General features: G+C 51.2%; 1 protein-coding gene across 1 annotated transcript; it reads left to right on the top strand.

Moving 5' to 3' along the window:
* The first annotated feature begins 13,978 nt into the window (after nt 1-13,978).
* On the top strand, nt 13,979-20,903 carry LOC128271504 (zinc finger matrin-type protein CG9776-like). The gene is made up of 8 exons (XM_053009066.1): nt 13,979-14,027; nt 14,109-14,654; nt 14,771-14,961; nt 16,422-16,768; nt 16,849-17,239; nt 17,333-17,481; nt 17,569-18,080; nt 18,146-20,903. Exons 1-8 carry the CDS (start codon nt 13,979-13,981, stop codon nt 20,704-20,706), a joined length of 4,746 nt encoding a protein of 1,581 aa, XP_052865026.1. The 3' UTR covers nt 20,707-20,903.
* The last annotated feature ends 381 nt before the right edge of the window (nt 20,904-21,284 follow it).

A 21,284-nucleotide genomic window follows, 5' to 3' on the forward strand; every position in this document is an offset into this window, starting at 1 on the left:
TCGAGAATGCAACTGATACGCCAAAGGCTCCGCTCAGCAACAGCTTGCGATCGATCGATCGATCGATCGCGTCGTTCGTGTTTGATCGGATCGTCTCGATCAAGTGATCTGACACCCGACTGTGGCGGGTGCGTTTCGGTGCCTAGAGCCCACGCCTAGAGCCACCCGTGCTGAGGGAATTGAAGATTTGAGGGACATGCATATTCGAGGCAAGCTTCTGGCTGGGTTACCCTCTGGGCGCCCGATGTCCGTGGCGTGGACTGGACTCTCAATGTTGGATTTTTTGCGGATTTTTCGTCGCCACTTCGAACCACCCGCCATCCCAGCGAAGGTCGATAACTAGCCGTGTCTATCTATAGCCTCTATGTAGTGGCAGACTCTTTCCCGCCGTGGCACCGCCATGCTGTTCCCGCTTGAGCACTCGCTGCTACCGCTGTGGCCGAGGTGACATTGTAGATACTTTGCAAAGAAGGAAACGCTACCACAGGACAGCCGACGATGAAAATAGCTCACCCCCGTCACAGGGCGCCCGTGTTGTGCGCCAACGCCCCGGTGTGGCCGCCGACATCCGGACGTGGATCTCCGGTGGTGGAGCACGTCAACGCTTCGGGTGTCCAAAGTTTTGGACCTCCCAAAGCACGGCTAAGCACTTATTGGTTTCGGCGGACGCCACGTTGTGCTAATCTTATGTAAGTGATCTTTCGTGGTCATCCAGGAGACGGAGAGATAGAGACGAAGAAGAAAAGGCGGCTGTGTGTGCGGAGATCCTACTAATTTCGGAAACGCAACTGCGCGTCAACACTCTCGCGCAAGGTGTCAAACTGTCCAATCGGTTGGCGTAAGTGCGTTCGAAGGAGGCAGCCATTAGCAGATGCCAACCATTGTCGGACCACCGAAAGTGAATGAGGTTTACGTGGAGTAATGAGGTAGGGACCGTTGGGTATTGATTGCCGAACGACCTGCTTTATGGCGGAACTCTGGGGGCAACCCCGGAGACTATATTAAAGAGAAACTGGTCAATTAGTGCGCTAATGCCGCCCAGACCAATAAAGAATTGTAACCGTTTCGTGGCAATACTCGAGTTGCGTAACAAGTATTGATAACACCCCGAACCCCGTCTTTGGTGGGATTCCTCTCAAGTCTACGTAGAAAACCCTACTCGAAATTCCAACCTCGGACATTTAATAGACCTTGAGGAAAAATCAACCGCTTTTAAGGACACGGGGGCACCGAACACTAACACGCGGTTGAAGTGTGTTGACCTCACCCCGAACACACTGCTGCTACTTGCCCAAAAGTAAGGGTAACTAACCGGCAAAACCGTGTTTCTAGGTCCATGATGTAACTCAACAGGTCCACCGGTCCACTGGGAACCATAAAAAAGGAGCACACACCGAGAGAGCCGATTTATTTAATTATTGACCAATAAATCTGCGCACCCGGCGCGAAAAGGGGGTGCATCGCTGCCCCGTGAGGTGTTGCTGCATTCCGCCGCCCAGTTTCTTCGGCCGGGTGCGGGCCCCCAGTGATTCCATGCTTTCCTTCTTCCCCCCGGGGCGGGCTTCGGTAATGGCTCGGTGCCGGGCAAATCTGACCTACTGCTCGCGCAGTTCCGCGCCCAGCCATCATCATCATCCGCACCGTACCTGATCTCTGACTGTGCCGTGCCGTGCCGTTCCGTGTTCGATTGCAGCGAGTAAACCAATCAAGCACACCACCGGACCAGCGTGCGGCCGGCCGCGGATCGGATACTGTATCACACGAAACCCGCCGCGGGACTAGCGATCGCCCGATCGCCCGATTGTTTACCAAACAAAGTTCGGCCACCAGGCTAGCCCCGGGGGAAGCTAGCGCATTAATTGGCCGCAAATTGTTGTAACCCCGAAACCCGAGGCCCGGCTCCGGCCTAAGTTATGTGTGCCGCCGCTCGAGCTTAGCCAGCTTGGCGGCGATCGACCGTCGGCCGTGCGTCGAGAATCTCCCACAAGAATGTTTGGCAAACCCAGGTGCTTACCACTATCAACCGAAGGGCGCCGAGTTCGTGGGCAACGTCCGTCATCTTGTTGATGCGCTCGAGTTCAGGGCTTGCTTGCTGCTGTGGATCCTGTGGGCCGTCCGATGTCTGGTCCTCAATGCCGACTTCACGATCGCCGTCTCCTTGGTCACCGGGACTACCGGGGCCTTCACCACTAACACTACTACGGGGCGACTCGTTTCCGGTTGCCAAGTCGCCGGCCACTTTTTGCTTTGCCCGAACGGACGTGACGAATCGAGCCTAACCAACCGTGTCACGCAACACGGGAGTCACAAAGTCACGGAATCGATTTCCCGGAAGTCTACTGTGTGCGACGGGCTGCGGTTTCGCAACGGCGCGCTTCCGATAAAACAGTCGTTCGAACCGCGCTCCGATAACGCGCTCCAATGACTGGGTCCTCTGGGGGTCTCGAATGTTTGTGTAGTTCGCTGCTGGACACACAGGGCGCTTCACTTATCACCGGTGTTCACACGCTCCCGTGGTGTTTGCCTAAATTTGAGGCACGTTTGTGCGGAACCAGCGTTCCAAATAATTACTCTTATGCCGCGGTCCGCGGATCACTTAGTCACTCAACCTCAACGGAACTGAGGGCTTCTCGCGCAGGTCGAGCGGGTAACCGTATCGTACGACTCCAAGCGGTCTCGGACAGTGACTGATCAGTACAGTCAGCAAGAAGGCACAATTCACCTCTCGCGGGTTGGGCTCTTTCGCGTGGGCTTTCTCTCGGGCTCTCTCTTGCTCGATGGTGACTCCCGTGGAAGGCTCCCCAATCAACCGGAGCGAGCTGCGAACTGTGGGCTCACTTCTTTTTCCGGACCTCGCGTGGACTTTGCGTCGTTACCGCTGGCTGGTGCTAATGCTGCTGATGCGCTGCTGTCGCTCCAATCACTCCAATGATCGCTAGACAACTGAACAGTGGCCAGCATGCTGTGCGCACCCGTACCGTCCCGTCGGTAAGCCGCGGGGCCGCGGACAATGTTGGCCCGCCAGGTAGTGCGCGAGCGCGAAATTCCTCTGACCGGCCGCTTTCTTTCCGCGCCAACGCACGCGCTCCCGCAACCGAGAGCGCGCAGGAGAGAGACGCAGTCCGTTTGCTCTTTCTCTTTCGCAAGTCTCTCACAGCCCGCGCACATTTCCATCCCCCCCCCCGGGGGCAGGGCCATCGTTATGTTTTCATTCACTCATTTCGCCCCGGTTTTCCACCCCGTTTTGCGCGGTTCCACACACCTTTCTGCGCGGTGGTGAATCACGGGCCTTTGAGTCTGTGTGTGTGGTTTTCTTTTTGCGCGTTGCTTGCTCCAAGGCTGCGGCTTCTTCTGTTTTGATCGGATTTCCACATCCACTCCGATTGCGCTTTTCCATTCGGCTCGTACGCAGTGCACTTTGATTGGGTGTCTTCGGCGGCGCTCATTTTCCTCATTTCTCCGACCAACCGAAGGAATGTCAATCGAAGCAACCCTCGCTTGGGTAACTGCTTGGGGCCGAACGAAACCAATAGACTACTGGGATTACACACTTGAGATTGTTTTTGGTGGTTTTCGGCGTTTATTTGGATGTGCGCTGGCCGTCTGGTGCTTGTCCAGTCCAGCTCGCAATCGATCACTTCTAGCTGATCTCACCGAAGAGGCACCGAGCGAGAAATTACCACCAGCTGAGGATTTAAGCCAGACGTTCGTAGTAGCTTACAGATTTGTTGCATTTTGAAGCTACGACTTACTGGGAATGAAAGATTTGGCTTCCAATTTCTTTCTTTTAACATTCCTCAATTGCTCATTTACTCTGGGTGCCGTAATTGATGTTATTCTTTTCCCATTTCTCTAATTAAACTCTGTTTGAACCCAATTTGGATCTTCGAGTGCGCCAACGAACGCAAAGACGCGCTTCCTTCGGTGGCTGAAGCTCCCGAAGGCATCAATCTACACCATCGCCGACATCGTCTTCTTTCTGGCGCGGTCGTTCCGGAAAATCGTGCGGCTCGAGCGAAAGCAAACACAGCACGCGAGAATCACCGCCAGGAAGTCGAATGGCGTCAACCGACCGGTGGCGTGGCGGGCAATCAGTGGAAAACATCGGCACCAAAATACGCACACGATCGTCAACGCCTGGCACGGGGGTTTGCGTACATTGATGTGTTTGCCAGTCAGGCGGGTCCGCGGTCCTGTGGAATGTTTCGTTACATAAAACTGACGCTCGTGCGATCGATGGACACCGAACCGAAATGATCCGGCGCATGGTGAGTCTTTAACTATTCCCCCAAAAACACCCAAAAGCAGCAAAACAGATCGCTGTGAAGGGCGGTCAAGGGCCACCGGGGACGGAGTGAGTTGATGCTTTCTCACAATAGACCGTCCTTTTGCCATCAGCTCACGCCGCTTCGCACAGTCCAAGGACACCTTTCCGTTGGGCGCTACTCTTATGTTCGCCGATAGGCCCTATCGCCGAACGTGAGCCGGCGACGTGGACCCCGATTTCTACGAAAGAAGCCGGCCACCGACGGAAGGTCGCGCCCCATAAATCACCTTTACGATCGTTGGCTTCAGTTTTGCATCATCTTTTTACTGCCACGGCAAGTTTGACAACGAGCTTAATTTTTCCACATTAATGAGGTTTGGGTGACATTTATTGAATGTAGATTTATTGAACGTTTGCTAGAAATTTTGAATCGGAAACGGGGATGGAAATTTTACTGTTTCCGTAAATACGTTTTAGTGGGCCAAGAATTTGAACTATTTTTGCTTTTCGCAATGAATGCCTTCAGTAGATCGATGTATGGTAGGTGTCATTTTGGTAAAAACTAGCCCAAACTACAGCTTAAAGTATGAACCACGTACAGCTGGCGACAGTGAAATTCTATGAGTTGAAAATTATAGTAAAATTGAGAGAGTTAATTTTTACTGGCCGCTCGCGTTATCGGGATACAAAACGCGTTGCGGTTTCAGTAAACGGTCGGTAACACACTTTCTGGGTGTACATTTACCGGATCCTTTCCGGCCAAAACGACTACGATCCCCGATTTTCTTTCCCACTGATAATAATAGCACCAGAGCGAGTGAGAGAGAGGTTGGCAAAGAATAGACTCTCACCTTGTACAGTAATGTGCATTAGAGTGTTCCGTCTGGGGCGAACCGAGTCGTAGTTTTGTAATACAACTTTAATGGCCCGTTGATAACTTTGATGTCTCGCCTGTTTGACCATACAATGCACACGATACGACTGTGGCGTGAGTTTGAGAGAGCGCACAGTTGTTTTTTCGCTTTCAAACAACGTATCATATGCCCCACAGGAAATCAATCCACCCGAGGCAAATCTGGCATTCGCTGGCAGCTGACTTGAAGCGTTCCGATAAATCACCTTACTTAGAAGCGAGAAAAATGGCACGCACGCGCCACCGAATTCGCCTGGCCTAAATAATATCTTTTCGCGGATTCGCGTTCATTTTTCGGCGGTCCATAGAGTTCGTTTCCACGATATGCACTCGGAAAGTGCACTGCTGGCGTTTGCGTCATTCAGTCAACCAGATCCAATGTTTCTCGGAACAATCTAATAAACCACCGAAACGTCCAGACCCTCGAAAAAGGTCGCGATCTTGCGCACCACGAAATAAATAAGACACAATTCGTTCCGTGCGGAATGCGGAGCATCCAAAGAATGTTGATCGTGTCCTCTTTTCGCAAGTGAAAAGAGAAGCCGGCAACGAATGAAGAATGATTAAATAGATGGGAATTAAATCACGCCAAACGAACAGCTGCATGGAATGTGCGCGAAACTCGCAGCGCAAGCAACGACGCTACGTTATGCTATCGTAAAATAAATTCAAAATTGTCCCTCACACGCGCGATCGATGGAGACGCATGGTGGTTCTCGAGTCGCCACGTGGCAGGAAGTGTCGCGGCACATGCAGCACAACGAAACTACCAAATTCTACCCTCACTGAAGGGTGCCGCTAGTGCTTTGCAGGAAAAACCGTGAACACCGAACCGCCTCGCGGCCGCCGAACATCCGCTGACTGTGGTCGGAGCGCAGGAAATGGTGTTCATTAAGCTGCATGTAAATAAACCTCGATAATGAGCAACGTCTTCAAACGGCTCAGCGTTGTGACCTTCACAAGTAACGGAGGCAGTTGCCTGACTCGCGTCCGTCCGACGGATTAGATCCCGGCCCGCCGAAGAGCAAAAAATCCATTCAATTTCCGTCCGTCACAGGACAGTTACATTTCACATCTGCTTTTCCTTCCTTTTGTGGTTTCGTTGGCTAATCAGAAAAAAACGCAACTCGGCTCACTGGCCTCGCGTGTGTTGGTTGGGACGAACCGAGACAAAAAAAAAACCCCGCCCCGAAACCTACACCGGATCGCCCTCGAAACGGATGCGACGACCGTCGTGTAAGTCGGTTAGGTAAATATCATCAACCCCGAGAGGTTGAGTTAAAATGTCGCTACACCCTCATCGCGGGAGGGACGCCGGACCGTGGTGGCGCATCGTCGTTACCGTCTTCGGCTCATGTAAATCCGTTTCATTGCGACCGAAAATCACTGCCAAGGTTCCGTTGCTCGCCGCGGCCGCTGTCGGTGTGTCAATCACACGCCCCAGTGTTTCGCCGCTCGGCCGAGCTCTGGCCGATTGCGTGTCCTTCTGAGCCGGATGCAAAACTTGCAAGAGCATAGCACCAACGTTGCTAGCACCCTCCCTTACATCCCTCATCCCGCCCGACCGGGGCGCAAGGTAAATGTTCTTACTTTATGGCGAGCTGAATAAATCATCCATCTTGCGTTGCCGTTGCCAACTCGAGAGAAAGAGAGAGACCGAGAGAGCAAGTCTCATCAGCTGCGACGAGAAGCCAAAACCAGCTGCCCCCGTCGGAACACGTCGTCGATCACGGCACGGTTCCGCACACCCGGGGGCTGCCAGCCGGGGAAGGAATTTCGACCACCACCGCCGAGCTGACTTGTGCCCAACATAGATCCGCCCGTGCTCGGCGGCTGATGATGAGCGATCGGCGACCGACCGGTCGCCCAGAACCGACCATGAACTCGGCTCGTGATTTTTCGTGCAGCGCACAACGTAAACAACGCCATCACTTTAAATCACCTACACCAACCGACGACGCGGTCGCCTGATTTGAGTTTGCGTTAGAAATTTGAATTCTTTTGCGTGTGTGTTGGGTGTGATCGATTGATAAGTGCTGCTGCAAATAAAGATTCTTCCTGTGCCACACAGGATATTGCGTATTTTACTTCAAATCTTCCATAAAGCACACCGATTGCAACGTTTCGTGTTTGGTCATCAGTCTAACGGACGCCTTAAAAACTTTCAAATAATATATTTTGCCGGCCCACGTTTGCTCGAATGGCTTCGTTCACTTATCAACGCGTGGCAAACCAAGCGAAGACCATGAATGAATCTCGGACAGCCGAAAGTCCCAAGTATCAACCGAACACCGGTTTGGCAACGCTTTTCCCGACCGACTGATCGCGGCGCGCCGTAGGATGTCCGTGTTTCCGTGGGTCGCGGAAAGCAACCGCTTTGATTCACAACCCGCGAATTGCAACCGTAATTCCCCCAATCTCTAGTCGGCCGGACGGACGCTCTGATTCTTGTTTACATTACGACATCATGACGACTGCGCGGGCTGCCTTCAAAACACCGATCGGAACCGATTACGTTCGAGAGCCGGGACATTCCCGGAAACGTCGTCTCTTGTTAGGCGCTTGTTTGGGAATTATTCACAAAAACTGGCGCCACGATCGTGTTTTTCGTACGCGAATCAAAACAAAACCGGAAACCCGCCACGGTTTAAGTGTTTCGTTTCTTTCTGGGAAACCTACGGCGGCAATACATTATAAGCGCGCAAAGTGGAAATGACAAGCAATCGGTATTAAAATGCGAGTCTTTTTCGCCTTCAAGGACAAGGTTTCTTTTATGATTTTATTAATTTCGCATTCGCAAGGGATGCACGGCGAAATGAATGTGTATTCACGGGCACGGCATCAACCACAGCACGGCTCGTTGCTGCCAGCCCAAGGACCTTGAAGGGTGGCGGCCAGCATAGCGTACTCAGCGCGCACAACGCCCGCTCGATGAAGCGCACGTGGTGGACAAGCCATTTATTTCAGAGTGTCAGACAGGCAGCAAACAGATTTTCCTGTCGACATGGTAAGGCCGTTGGAAAATCTTAGTATGTGTGTGTATTTGTATTTAGTAGTTTTTTTTAGTGCGCCACGGTCGAATGCCCTTTCGGTGACTCACGGCTCTCGGGGATGTTCGAAACGAGCGACAGTGAGCCAGAAAGTGCCATTTGAGTGAATGTTTAAAATCAAAAACCTGTCGAAGTTTTTGGACGGCCGTCATTTTTGCCCGATGCTGCGAGGCGGGGTTTTCGGGGACGGCGTTCACGATGGCGCACAAAGTGGGATGGTGTTTTGAGTCAACCCGAGCGGTACTTGAATATTTATAGTTCAAAGGTAACGCTCATTCCGTCTCATATTAGGATCTCTCTCCCCTACAACATAACGACCCCAACGATTCCTTTCTTGATGCTTATTTATATTAGTTCATCTAAAGCAATGCAATGCCTCGAAGGTGATATTGGTGATATTTGGCATATTAGTCCATAAACTAGAAATACTCTCCCAACCAACTCTGGCGTGGACTGACGTCCGAACGGAGCGTCACTCGGGGCAAGCAAAACATCAACGACGCCATTCCCTCCGTCAAAGGATTTGGCCTATTTTTGGAACTTCCTATAACTTTCCGCAGCACCGGGGTCGCGGATGCTGTAAAAATGCTACACCTCTGACCGACCGCTGTCCGCCGGCGTCCGGAAGTTTATTATTGTAAGGTAATTACTATCCGCCCATTCGGCGCGTCCTGTAAGTCCAAAACAGCATCATCCACTGCAACGCCACCAGGAGCCTCCACCGCTCCCAATGACTCGGTTTTGCGTCATTTTGCGTCAATCATCCAATCAGAAGCGGGCTGCTGATGGGAGGATTCGGGCCATGCTGCTGCCGGTGCTGAAGCACTCCATTCGTCATCCGTCGCCCGGTGGCCAACCGCACCGGGCTGCAACAGCGCAGCTGGTTTGGAATTTATTTTTGTTTAGTTTTGCGATGTTTTTGTTGCGCCGCCTTCGTCATTCGTCATTCGTCATCGTTAAAATAGCGTTTACGAGCGACGGATGACGGATGAACGGTTTACGGTGGTACCGATCGTGGGAAGCCCGTTCGCCATAAAAGGGAATGATCGTAACGATCGACTGCAAATTAACTCCGCAGATTTGATTTGATGCTTGAATCCTTTATTTGCCGTTTGTGTTTCATCACAAATTAATGAATTCTGATTCTCATCTACTCGATCGATCTCTTCTTCAATTATCTGTCAAACAATTGAAAGGCGGAAATAACTTTTCGATGAACGAGTCTTGTTGGATTAAGTGACTCATAAATGGCACAGATTGTATACTTGTTTAACTTGCCGCATCTTTCAACATCTTTTGGTTCATAAGCTCCGAACGAACCGAAGGAACTCACTGAACACTGAAGCACTAAAATATGCAACGGTGTAGCAAAGCAGCTCTTAATGGACTCGAAAACGAAACCATTTTTAACAGACTCATATTGCTCGTTCAAGTGATGCTCTAATCCAAACCCCCGAAACAAAATATGCCCATCCATATCACATTTCGTGCGTTTTAATGCGCAGAACCTTCGATGATGGTGTTCCCCGGTTGCTCTTGATCCTCAAAAATGAGCTTTCATTAAATTAATATTTACGTCGCCGGCGAAGATCTCGGGTGGGCGGGCAGACCGAAAGAGCCAAAAGCGAGCGATTTATCTGGCGAAGCCATGATGGGTAAAATCCGGATTTTCTACCGACCGGCTTCAAGTCCAATCAAGTCCGAACCGCCCATCGCCCCGTCGTGGGTATAATAATTTAATCATTCGGGCCATGTGGATTCCATTCGCGCTTGAGATCTCCACGCCGGATCTGCTCGACGAATGGAATTTCCAGCTGACCCGAAACGGGTGACGCTCGGCCGAGCTCGGCCCGCCCCGTGTGGCAAGGAGTGCCGAAGGTTCTGGGGCAGCCATAGGTCATTAATCTAGCCGGGGCCACTTCAGCTGGCGCCAGTCGTCGTAACTGAAAGTGTTTGGCATCCGGCTTGAAGATGTGCGTATTTCCCGGGAAGAAAAGCCGACCCGTTTCGGTACAGGCTGGTGCCGGTTGTCTGGTCCTTCAATTCGGCCAGCCATTCGCCCGCAGAACGACAACGAGACAGTGTCGGATAGCTTGGAACATTTCAAGAGGGCGGCCAGCAGGTTGCAACCCTGACAACCGAGAATCGGTTACGGATGTTTGTTTATTTTCCACTTCGCGCAGATCAGCTTCCAACGATTTCCATTACCATCAAATGGCCGAAGTACGGCAAAGATTCGATTCAGTCGAAGGAGAGAAGCGCCGAGCGTCTTCTGCCAGAAGAATTCAACCGTGGGGCGCGAACCGAGGCGTTTCTTTTCGATTTGTCAACACACACACACCGTGGTCGGCCGCAACATGCGGCGTTACCCTATAATATACAACCCTATAATTAACCACTTCCGACGATCGGTTGACAACGGGGGACAAACTCGACGGGACAGAAACTATGCTCGATCGGCGGCTACGGGCGAGCGGCGTCCGGCAGCAACAACAAATTCGAATCGAATACTTGGCGCCACGCTGCCAGGCGGTTAAAAATATGAATTTGAAAACGTGTCAAAAAACTGCGAAAAATACAGTATCACCGAGTGGCACCAAGATGAAGCTGGCCCCCAAATCGGTTGGCGGGAAGTTAAGATGGGTAGCAAGGATGCAATAAAAATAACATAAAACATTGGAATGTGACACCTTTTTTCGGGGCGACAGGGAGAGAAGGTTAGAGTCTTCTAGTTTTTGGAAAATAGTTTAGCTTCGTGCAACCCGCTACCAGCCTGGAAGTGTTTTCTATTTGCCACTCTACGTTTGAACTCGTACCATGTGCTCAGAATTGGGTCACGGGTTGGCCAGAAATAGCTGATTAATTGTGGCGTTTTTCGGTGTACTGCAAAAACGAGCGAAACGAATTCTATATTAATATTTCCTGAAGGTTTCTTATTATCCATCGAAACGGTGACTCGCAGGATGAATATTTTTGAGTTTGTTTCTGATTTTTTAAATTTTTTAATTTTCCTACAAACCATAACTTTGGGTGTGTTTCTTGTTTTATTTCGTCTACCTCTAAAAGCTTTTTCCGTATCGGCGTTCGTTTTGGTAAACAAAAAAGCTATCAACAAGTGAGCAATCTGCATAAAGTGCTTACAATGTGGTCCGGGGCCCGAATTCGAGCCATGGGAACGCCAAGTTGACTTCCGGGCCCGGGAAGCAATTGTTGCTGTCTTGATCACGTTTCTCATGTCACACCGCACGGCCACACTTTGGCACGTAGCAAAGTGTTTCGGGTTTTCATTATTTTTGAAACACGATTTCAAATTCTTCGCCACTTTATGATGATAAATCGAATCCATATTTTCATACATGATCGTACAAGATGGTGCGCTGCTGCTCACCACGTGCGAGAAAAAGCGATGGACACAGATTAAATTGGCGAGGAATAAGTGTGTCCGCGGTCGCGACAATCTAGTGGCCGTTCCCGGAACATGTTTGGTTGCGCTATCCCGGCAAGATTGTTTCTTGATGTCGCAACAGGTGCTTGTTCGATGGAAGAAAATGATTTTTCACTGTTCAACCGAACGCTCCCTGGCCACGCGGGCCCAGTGTTTCTCGATCCTATTTTTAATTGTTGACTCAGGCACAAAATATTCCGAATGTTATTGTTTCTCACGAGTGCGGCTGTTTGAGGTAGGCGCAACTTCCCGTTTGCCGATGGCTATTTGACATGAACAAATGATCCACCATCGATCGAACGGGAGAATACAGAGAATATTTAAACAAATCATTCGTTTGAAAGATTGAAAGTACCTAGAACTCGGCAAGACATTGCGGAAGTTTGCATTTTATTTCCATTTTACGTTGGCAGCTTAGTTCATCAACTGATTTACAACAACATAGTTAAACTGTAAATCAAGTTTTGCCACATCTTGTCGGCTTGCAACTGCTGGACTGCGTTAATGGCTGGCCGTTTTCTAAACAAACAGATGAACTAATTTTGACAACCAAATGCTCCACTCGCACTCGTCGCCGCCAAGGTCCTTCTTCAACCCTCGTCGATCGCGCTCTGTTAGTGACATTCAATTTCATGCCCCATTTTATATCTACAAATGCATGGAAGATACACATGGCACAGGCACAGGCCAGACATGGTTTCATTCCACCGAAGGTCGATCAGCAGAAGATCCTTCATGTTGGTAATAGTCAAACACCGCGACCGTTCCGTATCTTGAAGTCCTTGGCATGCAAGTGGCGGCTAGCTGGCTCTACCAATAGCCGCGGCTCTTGGTAACACTTCATAACAAAGGCCATCCACCCTGTGGCCGTTCCATCTGGATGAAAAGTGAATCACATCGACGAAGGAATGCCATGAATGTGCCCGACGAAGCTGTTAAATAAAAAACAATCGGCAGAAGTTTCTCACCGCTCCGTGCCGCGGATACCTCAAAAGCGGAACAAATATTTACAACTTTCGCTGTACAAATTGCCTTCTCCTAAAAAAGCAAAAAATGCAACCCATTTTTCCCTTTAATTTATATCCCCGGCAAAACAACAAGCCGTTTTCGCTGGAAGAAGCCAGCCGAGTGGGCGAGATTTTTCCGGTTTCAAAATTCGCGCCGAACCGAGATGGGTCTGGTGAATGAAAATCTTGACAGTGACGAAAGCGGAGCATCTCGTAACGCCGAAACCGAAACTGGCGCATGAATGAATGAATCTGCTGACGCTGCAGTTTCGATTTAACCCACTCGTTTTGCCTCCCAGGCTGAACATACTGACTGACCCGTAAACACTATTCGAATCGACGGTTTAATCATCGGTACTATTTTTGCGACCGAACAGCCGCGACATGCCGCGTTTTGTTTTCGGAAGTTTCCCGGCTCTACACTTTGCCGGCTACAGTGCGTCATGGCCGAGAAATGTGGGTGTGCATGTTTTGATTCGAGCGGGAAAATCTCCATACCATAATTGGTGTTGCTCGTAGGCGCCTTTTTCGACCGGTGGCCAATCTTTTAATAAACCACGTAAACATGGCAATAAAAACAGTTTCCTGGCAAACAAACAAACTTGATCAGAGGATCGAGCTGACCGTGCGTCTAGTTTGAGGTTCAGTAAATCGCTCCGAATCTGGCTCCTAATGTTGTGTGGGAACGCTTAGCACAAACCTGGGTAGTTTATAAATATCGTACACACTTTTACATAACGCAATGCAGCGGATAGTGCGTTTTGCATTATGCTTTCGTTTTCTCTGTAGAACTCTGCCAATCTGGAATGTTTTTTGTTCAAACATTATTTGCTAGCCAACAAACCAAGCAATTACCTTTACTGGTGCTATCAAGCAGCGTTTCAAGGATGCCTTCCTGAGACCGATGAAAATGCGTTTTCACAAGTTTTTCACTTAACACACCCTGTCGCAACGATCGCGACGTTTTGACGACACCCTGTAGATGTTTTCCGCAGCACTGACAGCCACTCATTTGCAGGCACTCACTTTTAACGGCGGATCCTGGGCGCTCACGGGAACTGTCAAAATACGACAGGCACAGCTTACGCCGAAAGAATTGCACCAGCGTGTGTACCAAATGTGATTTTCATTTTCGTTGATTTTGTGGTAAAAAGTGTAGCTTCCGCTTGGTTCTACTTTGGCCATTTCGCTTGGTGACATTGCGCGGTGCCGTGTTATGCTTTAAGTGCATGGGAACAACGGTTTGACGGTGGACAAACTTTTTTCTCTTTCACAACACACACTCGGAGGCAAAAGATGGATGACGACAAAAGTCAACGGGCGAAGTCACCCGCAGCCGAGAAAAGTGAGCGTCGGCAACGAACAAACAAGCGTTCTTTTTTTATCGGTGCTTATGTGGACAACTTTCGTTATCTTTCGCCCGCAGGTTCGAAGAAGAAAAGTGACCGCAAATCTCGCAGTCGCAGTGTGAGCCGCGGCGATAAGCGGCGAAGTCCTTCGCGGAGTCCCACTTACCGGCGTCGGCATGCCGGAGGTCAGGGCCGGAACCGTTCGCGTAGCCCGTTGCCGTTTCGCCCGAGACGTCGTTCGCACGACCGTGGCTCACACCGCCGACATGGCGGGCGCCGTGGCCGCAGAACCCCTTCACCGGGAATGGGCGTTGGAGGGGGCATGGGTATGCAGGGGATGATGGGTGGTGATCCGAGTGGTGGTGGGTACATCGTGCCGATGAACATGTACGATCCGTCCTGTTACGGTGCTTACGCCAACAACGGAGCCTACATGGCAAATGTAATGGGTGGGTACGGAGGATACGATTACGGGCAAGCTGCCGGCCAATACATGATGGATCCGACCGGTGGGATGATGATGGCTGCGACCGGAGTGGAATTCGATCAGTCCGTCGGATGGGTACAACCCCCGGCCCAACCGGTCGTGCAGGAAACGGAGGAAGAGAAACGCAAACGAGAAGGTGATTTGTGATTTTGGCACGTTCCGGGTCCCTACGATGCGCGATTTGCATCCTTCTTTCCGGTATTTTAATCTCCCTGTGCTCACTGTCATATGGTTGCATAATTTCGGTTTCAGCTGCAATTACGTTCGAATTGTTGAATCAGCGAGCGGCACTGAAAAAGCAACGCGACGACTACAAGCGCCGTGCCGGAGCACTGAAGCGTGAACTGAAAACGCTCAAACAGCAGCGATCGGATCTGAGCTCGGGCCGTGAACCGCCCTCACCAACGACCAACAACTTTATCAAAGAAAATGACAAACTGCAGGTAGGTTGTCCAATTGCACTGACCATTTAGCCTATCTCTCTCTCAATCTCTCTCGCTCTCTATCTCTGTACCATACTCGGTTACTAGATCTTAATTTCTAGATCATCCTAGAATTAAGCGAAAAAAGAACATCGTTCACTATGATTAGCAATCACAACTACGTTGAATGTTAGGGAATCTAAACCGAGACAAAACACAGAACTTCCAAACCCTTAATGTCCCTTCTGCGCTCCTTTCCCAGTTCCCGGTGGCCGCACGAAGGCCCGGCAATACAGAACTCGTCTATTCCAAGTCCTCCCCTCCACCAAACAGAAGAAGTTTTCTCTATTTCTCCACTTTTCCCACAGCCTTTGATTGATGATAGATGAAGATGAGTGAGATTGCAAATTGCGACAGGAATGAACGTGCACGACGCGGCCGGCGTGTGTCGCCCCTCATAAAGTAATGCATTTGCTCCCCGTGTGCAGTCAATGAACTCTCGCACCTTCCCAGGGACGGTTTCGGCCGCAGCCGGTTCGGGGTCAACAACCACCGAGCAGGCGAAATGGCATAGTGTACGAGCCCGGCCAGCTTGCGGATGTTGCTGTTAGTGCGATTGTTCGCACAGGAAAACAAAAATGTCAAATAGGAAAACTGTTTGTAATCATGTTTGTAAAAGTAGCATGCAATCTCAAAAACGTCTTATGGAGTCTTGTCCATTGAGAGAATGAACGAAAATTCGCCTTTCGAACTTTCAGAACCTGCCTACACTTGCCTTGACGCTAGCGATTGCATCTACTTACCGATTCCTATTCGTATAAGCATTGTAAACTAGATTGTAAGCTCTCTACCGATGTTGGCTGCCGAAGGATGACCCAGCCGCACAATGGCTTGGAAGTGGAGCCGGTTTTGGAAATTCAAGGTCCCGGAAGGAAACACAACTGAAGAACGTCTAGCACGCGCAATTCCATTCATTGTTCTCATCCTTTCTATTGGTCCACCGTTACTGGGTCATCGATCAAATCAGCGCTTGTGCAAGCGCCACACCAACTGCAACTGTTTGTCCTTCCTATACTTGCCGCATTGCACCAACCTGGCCCGGACCGGACGGATCAGAGCGTCTCGCCCCCAGAACCGCATTTTCTCTCTGCACGGGAGTTTCCCTTTCAAGGGAAGCCGCTCGTTTGTGTAACAAGTGTGCTTGTGTGTGTGTGTATGTGTTGGTGCGCCGAAAAGTAATCTCCACCAGCGCAGTTAACAGGTATCGTCGATCCTGTGATCCAACACGGTCCCCACACGGTGCCCAAAAAGTGCATCCTACTGTTCTACTGTTTTGGTTAGGAATCGAAATGGAAGAAAGGTTTAAAACGCAATTTCAAACAATCCACCCTTGGACCGGTCAAGTTCGGTTTTGAGCTCACCAATTCTCTTTCGCTTTACGTTTCTCTCTCTCCTCTTCGCTGTTCGGTCGCCAACTGCAGTCGCAGATATTGAACAAAATCAGCACGATTGAAAATGTGATCGACATGCTGGACGGCATCATAGCGAAGGACAAAACTCCCTCACCGCCACCGATACTGCCAGGGGCGACAGTACCGCCATTGGCCACCATTCCGGATCCGGGTGCACCACCGTCGCCAGAGGCTCACGATGGGACTGACACGGAAACGAAGCGACGCAAGCATCGTAACAAATCACGCTCACCATCGGCGGGTGGCAGCGGTAAGGGCGATCGAGCACGATCGGACTCTCCGTCGCCTGAGCGATTAAAAAACGAAGTCCTTGAAAGCATGCACGCTCGGGGAAAGCGCAAAAATTCAGACAAACGGTAAGTTTTCCCCGTTTTCTTTCGAGCGATGGCGGCTGCTGAAACGATTTGCCTTTTGTTATCTTCCCTCTCGCCACCAGTCATTTCGAGCATTCCGAAGGGCGCAAGAAAAAGGCCCCCTTTAACTATGTCCACTACGACCCGGAACTGCACTGGTGTGCACCGTGCAACGCTTTCCCGAAGACGGCAGAAGAGTATCTGGTTCACTTGCATTCGGTGGAGCACCGACGTTGTACCGCCGGTGACAAGCAGGAGGAAAACACACAAGAAGTGGCACCGTGGCGCGATGAAAGGGACGCCGACGATACGATGGTCAATCCAGAGGCACCGACAAAACGCACACCGATACGCGGGTTACAGTTCTTCGTACCAGCGACGGCCTGGTATTGCAAGCTGTGCCACGTCTGGATGGGCGATCTGGACTGTGCTTCTTGGCACTGGAAATCACAAACCCACGCGGATGCGTACGGGGTACGTACCAATTACACTTCCGATTATCTTTCGATTGTTGAAATGTTGACACAAACACTAATTCGCATCGCTTCTCGTCAAACACTCCTCCAGAAATACATTGACGGGCACACCAATTATGAAATCGATTGGATGTCGGAACGCCAGAAAGCGTACGAAAGCCTGTCCGGAGACGCACCACCCGGCGGAGAGGTTGATGGAGAAATTCCCGCTCCACCTCCGCCGCCAACGGCTGAAGAAATGCGTCTCGCTTCATCCGGTGTGCAGCCGAAGGACGAACCGTCGGAAAGCGATGCTTTCCGGTCGCTTCTCGCCAACAGCAACCCAAGCGCCGGACCCACCGACGGTGCGGCACCGGCATCGTTCGTGCCTGCTCCTCCGCCATTGGGTGATAATAAAAAGTCGAACGATGACAGAAAATCGTCCTCAACTGCGGCAAAGGACGAAAATCCGGCAGCGTCGTCTTCTGCGTCGAAGCGTACGAAGAAAAAGAAATCTCGCAAGGAAGAGAGGCGAGAGAAGAAGAAAAAGAAACGATCCAAGAAGCGGAAACGGGCCGCCGCCTCGTCGAGCTCGTCGTCCAGCAGCTCCGATTCGTCCGAATCGGATTCGGACTCACAGTCGGAGAAGGACAGCAAAGCGAGTCCCAAGAACGACGACCGTGATGCCGCCAACACAATTCAAGCGGCCATGCGTAATATTTTGAAGGCGAAAGAGGTGAACGCACGCGAGGTGGTAGCGGCGGCAGCTGTTGCGGCCGTTGCGGCCGCTGCCGTTAAACCACAGGCCCCTCTGGGCGGTGATGGCGCGGTGGGTTCGCAAGATCCTGACATTAGTCTAGGTATGAGAGCCCGTGGTGGAAGCTTGGCTTGACATTATTTAACCAAATCTGTTCCCCGTCGACAGGTAAATGGACAGTTGTACACCCTGCTCAGCAAGGGAACAACCCAACAGCAGAAGCAGCAGCAACACCAGTAGCAGCACCAGGAACAGGACCATCAGCGTGTAACGTTCCACCGTCTGCGTCTGGCACGGAACGGGATCGAGAAAGGGAGCGTGACCGGGAGCGCGATCGAGACCGTGACCGGGATCGTCGGAACAGTGTCGATCGTCGCGATCGTAGAAATCGGCGGGAGAGTCCGGACCGCCAGGGAGGTCGAGATCGAGGACATCGAATTAACTATCGCGATCACCGAGACCATCGTGATCGTCGTGACCGACGGCGCAGCCGCTCGAGAGGGCGCCGAAGCCGTAGCGGTAGCGCTGGGTATGGTAGACGCTTCCGCAGGCGATCGTACTCACGCTCTCGTTCGCGGTCCCGAAGCCGATCGCGATCGAGCCGTGACAGCCGGCATCGGGTGATCGAGAAACCGGTGGTAAACTTCCCTCCCGAACCGAAGGTCTCGAAGGCGAATGACCGGAAATCACAAAAATCGCAAACGAAATCCTCCGACAGTGGAGGTCGAGCTAGCGGACGATCCAGCACCGAACGGAAGGACAAATCAAATCGGCCTACGTCGAGCTCGTCGAGCAAAGGAGCATCCGCAAGTGGTGGCACTGAAAAGGGATCCGCAACCAAAAAACTACCCTTCATCGGTAGAATGCCGGTGTTCAAGAAGCAACAGGCTGATCATGCGAAGAAAGAGGAAGCTGCAGCCGCTGCTGCGGCCGCTTCGGTGCCGATGGATGGTTCGTCACAGCCGATAATTACGGCCTCCGTCGCTCAGTTTGCTGCAGCTGCCGCCGCTGCCGCTGCTGCTGCTGCGGCTGCGGCTGCGGCTGCTCAAGGCGCCCAACAAACACTGCCGACTGCCGGCCAATCGTTCTTGACATCCGCCACCGGCAGTGGTAGTAACTCGAATGACGTGCCTACTGCTACCGTATCAACTGATCCAGGACAGGCAGGAGGTTACGGAACGGAGCTGGCAGCGGTGCCGGATACGTATCACTATGAGACGTTTCAAATGGGAGCGACTGCCGTTTCAGCAACGGATGATGGGGTTGAAACAGAAGAACAATTGCTTGCGGGATCTGATAGCGCGAATGGTGAAATGTTAGCCGATGAACAGCGCGATACGACCATGGACGGCACCGATGACCCGGATACTTACGTTGGTCCGGATGGTTCGGTTCCTCTGCCAAAAGATTTTCAGGCTGCTTTGGACATCATCTACGACGGTGGCGATAAACCGAAGCGCGCGGACGTAATAGCGAAGGAGGCTGCAGCGGCAGCGGCCGCGGCAGCGGCGGCCGCAGCTGAAGCCGCCAAACCACCGGAAATGGTACCTTCACCGATCGACCAGCAACAGTCGGGGATCTTGCCCATGGGCGTGTCGATGATGATGGATCACGATCAACCGCACATGATTGTGCCGGAGGCGATCGAAATGTACAATCAACAGTACGCCCTCGAGTACGGGGTGCATCCGGCTGCGTATCACGCGGCAGCGGCCGCCGCAGCTGCTGCCGCGATGGGAATGGGCGGCGTTGTGCCCGGTGAGATGGTGGGTCACTACGTGGAAGACGAGTCACAGAACCAGCCGCTCGACAACATGATGTACGGTGCTGCGATGCATGCGGCATCGGGAGCGGCCGCTATGATGCACGCCCATCACCACCAGCAAATGATGGCGGTCGGTGCTCTCGATTCCAATGCGTACGCCATGGCGATGGCTGCCGGTGTCAGTTACACGCCGGAAATGTTGGCCGCTCATCAGCCGGCAGCTGAGCTAGCCGAGGGTACTCAGATGACATTGGAGGAGACTAATGACGCCGCCGAGACAGTTGAAGAGTTTTATGGTGAAGGTGAAGCATACGGTACGGCTGATGAAACACCCGAAGCGACGGTAGAGGTACCAACCGATGCCACCGTGTATGCCGACGAAGATACTACCGTCGAGCGGGACAGTGAACAACAGCCAGATGTTGTTGAGGAGTCGACGGAAGTGACGCAAGAGGTTGTAGAGTACGTTTATGACGAACCCGATCAACAGCAGACAGCCACGCTGTCCGACGCGAGTGAAGAAGAACGAAGCCGTGGCTCTGGACAGGACAACCAAGATGATGACGACACGGCTGCTTCGGAGGAAGGTTTTAGAGACGGTGAAGACACGGCTGCTTCGGATCAGGATGGCGCAAGTTACGAGCACGAGGGCGAGCAGTATGATTCAAAGGGTGATGAGGATACGGCCACTTCTGAGCAGGATGCTAAAGGTTACGAGGATCAGGACAGCGAAAGCGAAGAGGAAACAGATGAATCGGACGATGACATTCAAGATCACGGTTTCACGGTGGGGTCAGCACAAGCGGTCCAGGATGATGATTCGGTTACCTTTGAACAGGATGAAGGGACGTATGAGAATAGAAGGACGTATGAGAAGGATAGAAGGAAGGAAGGATACGCCGAAGAAAGTCCGCCGTATCCCTCTGATGTGGAGCTAGTAGACGATCAATCAAACGATTCCTAATGGTACCCGGTTTCAGTTTATATGTTGCATCGGTGAACGGATGGACAAGATGCTTTTCTTCTACACTTGAGACGACACACATTGCACTTACCGCTTCACGGTACTACGTTGATGATTCAGGTAAAGGGAACCCACAAGCCGACATGCAATGCAAATTGATCACTCTGGGGGACACAATACAATGTCTATAACAACGTTGCAGTAAAATAAAGGTTTTTAACCCGTATCTTCGTGTCATGGTTTTGGAAAGTTGGTTTATTTTTAAATGCGTTTTTATGAAACTTCATTTTCCAACGACTGTACATGAAATGTTTCATTCGCCTGAGAATGATTTGAAATATATCGCCGGCATCCCCGATTTTGGTTTGAAGCTTCGCTAAAAGAAAGGAGTAGTTCTAAAATTGATTCAAAAGGTACTAAAAGCGGTTTTGCTAGAGGAAAATTTTTATATTTATCTCATTGTAGTATGTTGTTAATATTCGTGCTTTTGTTATCCCTTTTGTTGTTTGCAAGAGGGATAATTCTGTTATATGTGCGAGAGTTTTTCTTCGAAGCATTGTAATTGTTTTCGCAGTAAG

The sequence above is a fragment of the Anopheles cruzii genome, chromosome 3 (genome assembly GCF_943734635.1).
Source record: "Anopheles cruzii chromosome 3, idAnoCruzAS_RS32_06, whole genome shotgun sequence".
NCBI classification, from domain to species: Eukaryota; Metazoa; Arthropoda; class Insecta; order Diptera; family Culicidae; genus Anopheles; species Anopheles cruzii.

What these genes read in the sequence shown, in the direction of transcription:
- LOC128271504 (XM_053009066.1), top strand. Translation starts at nt 13,979, where the DNA reads ATGGATGACGACAAAAGTCAACGGGCGAAGTCACCCGCAGCCGAGAAA. An exon ending in CGCAAAAATTCAGACAAACG is followed by an intron (nt 16,769 to 16,848) that starts GTAAGTTTTCCC and finishes TCTCGCCACCAG; the next exon opens with TCATTTCGAGCATTCCGAAG. An exon ending in CCGCCAACGGCTGAAGAAAT is followed by an intron (nt 17,482 to 17,568) that starts GCGTCTCGCTTC and finishes CAGCAACCCAAG; the next exon opens with CGCCGGACCCACCGACGGTG.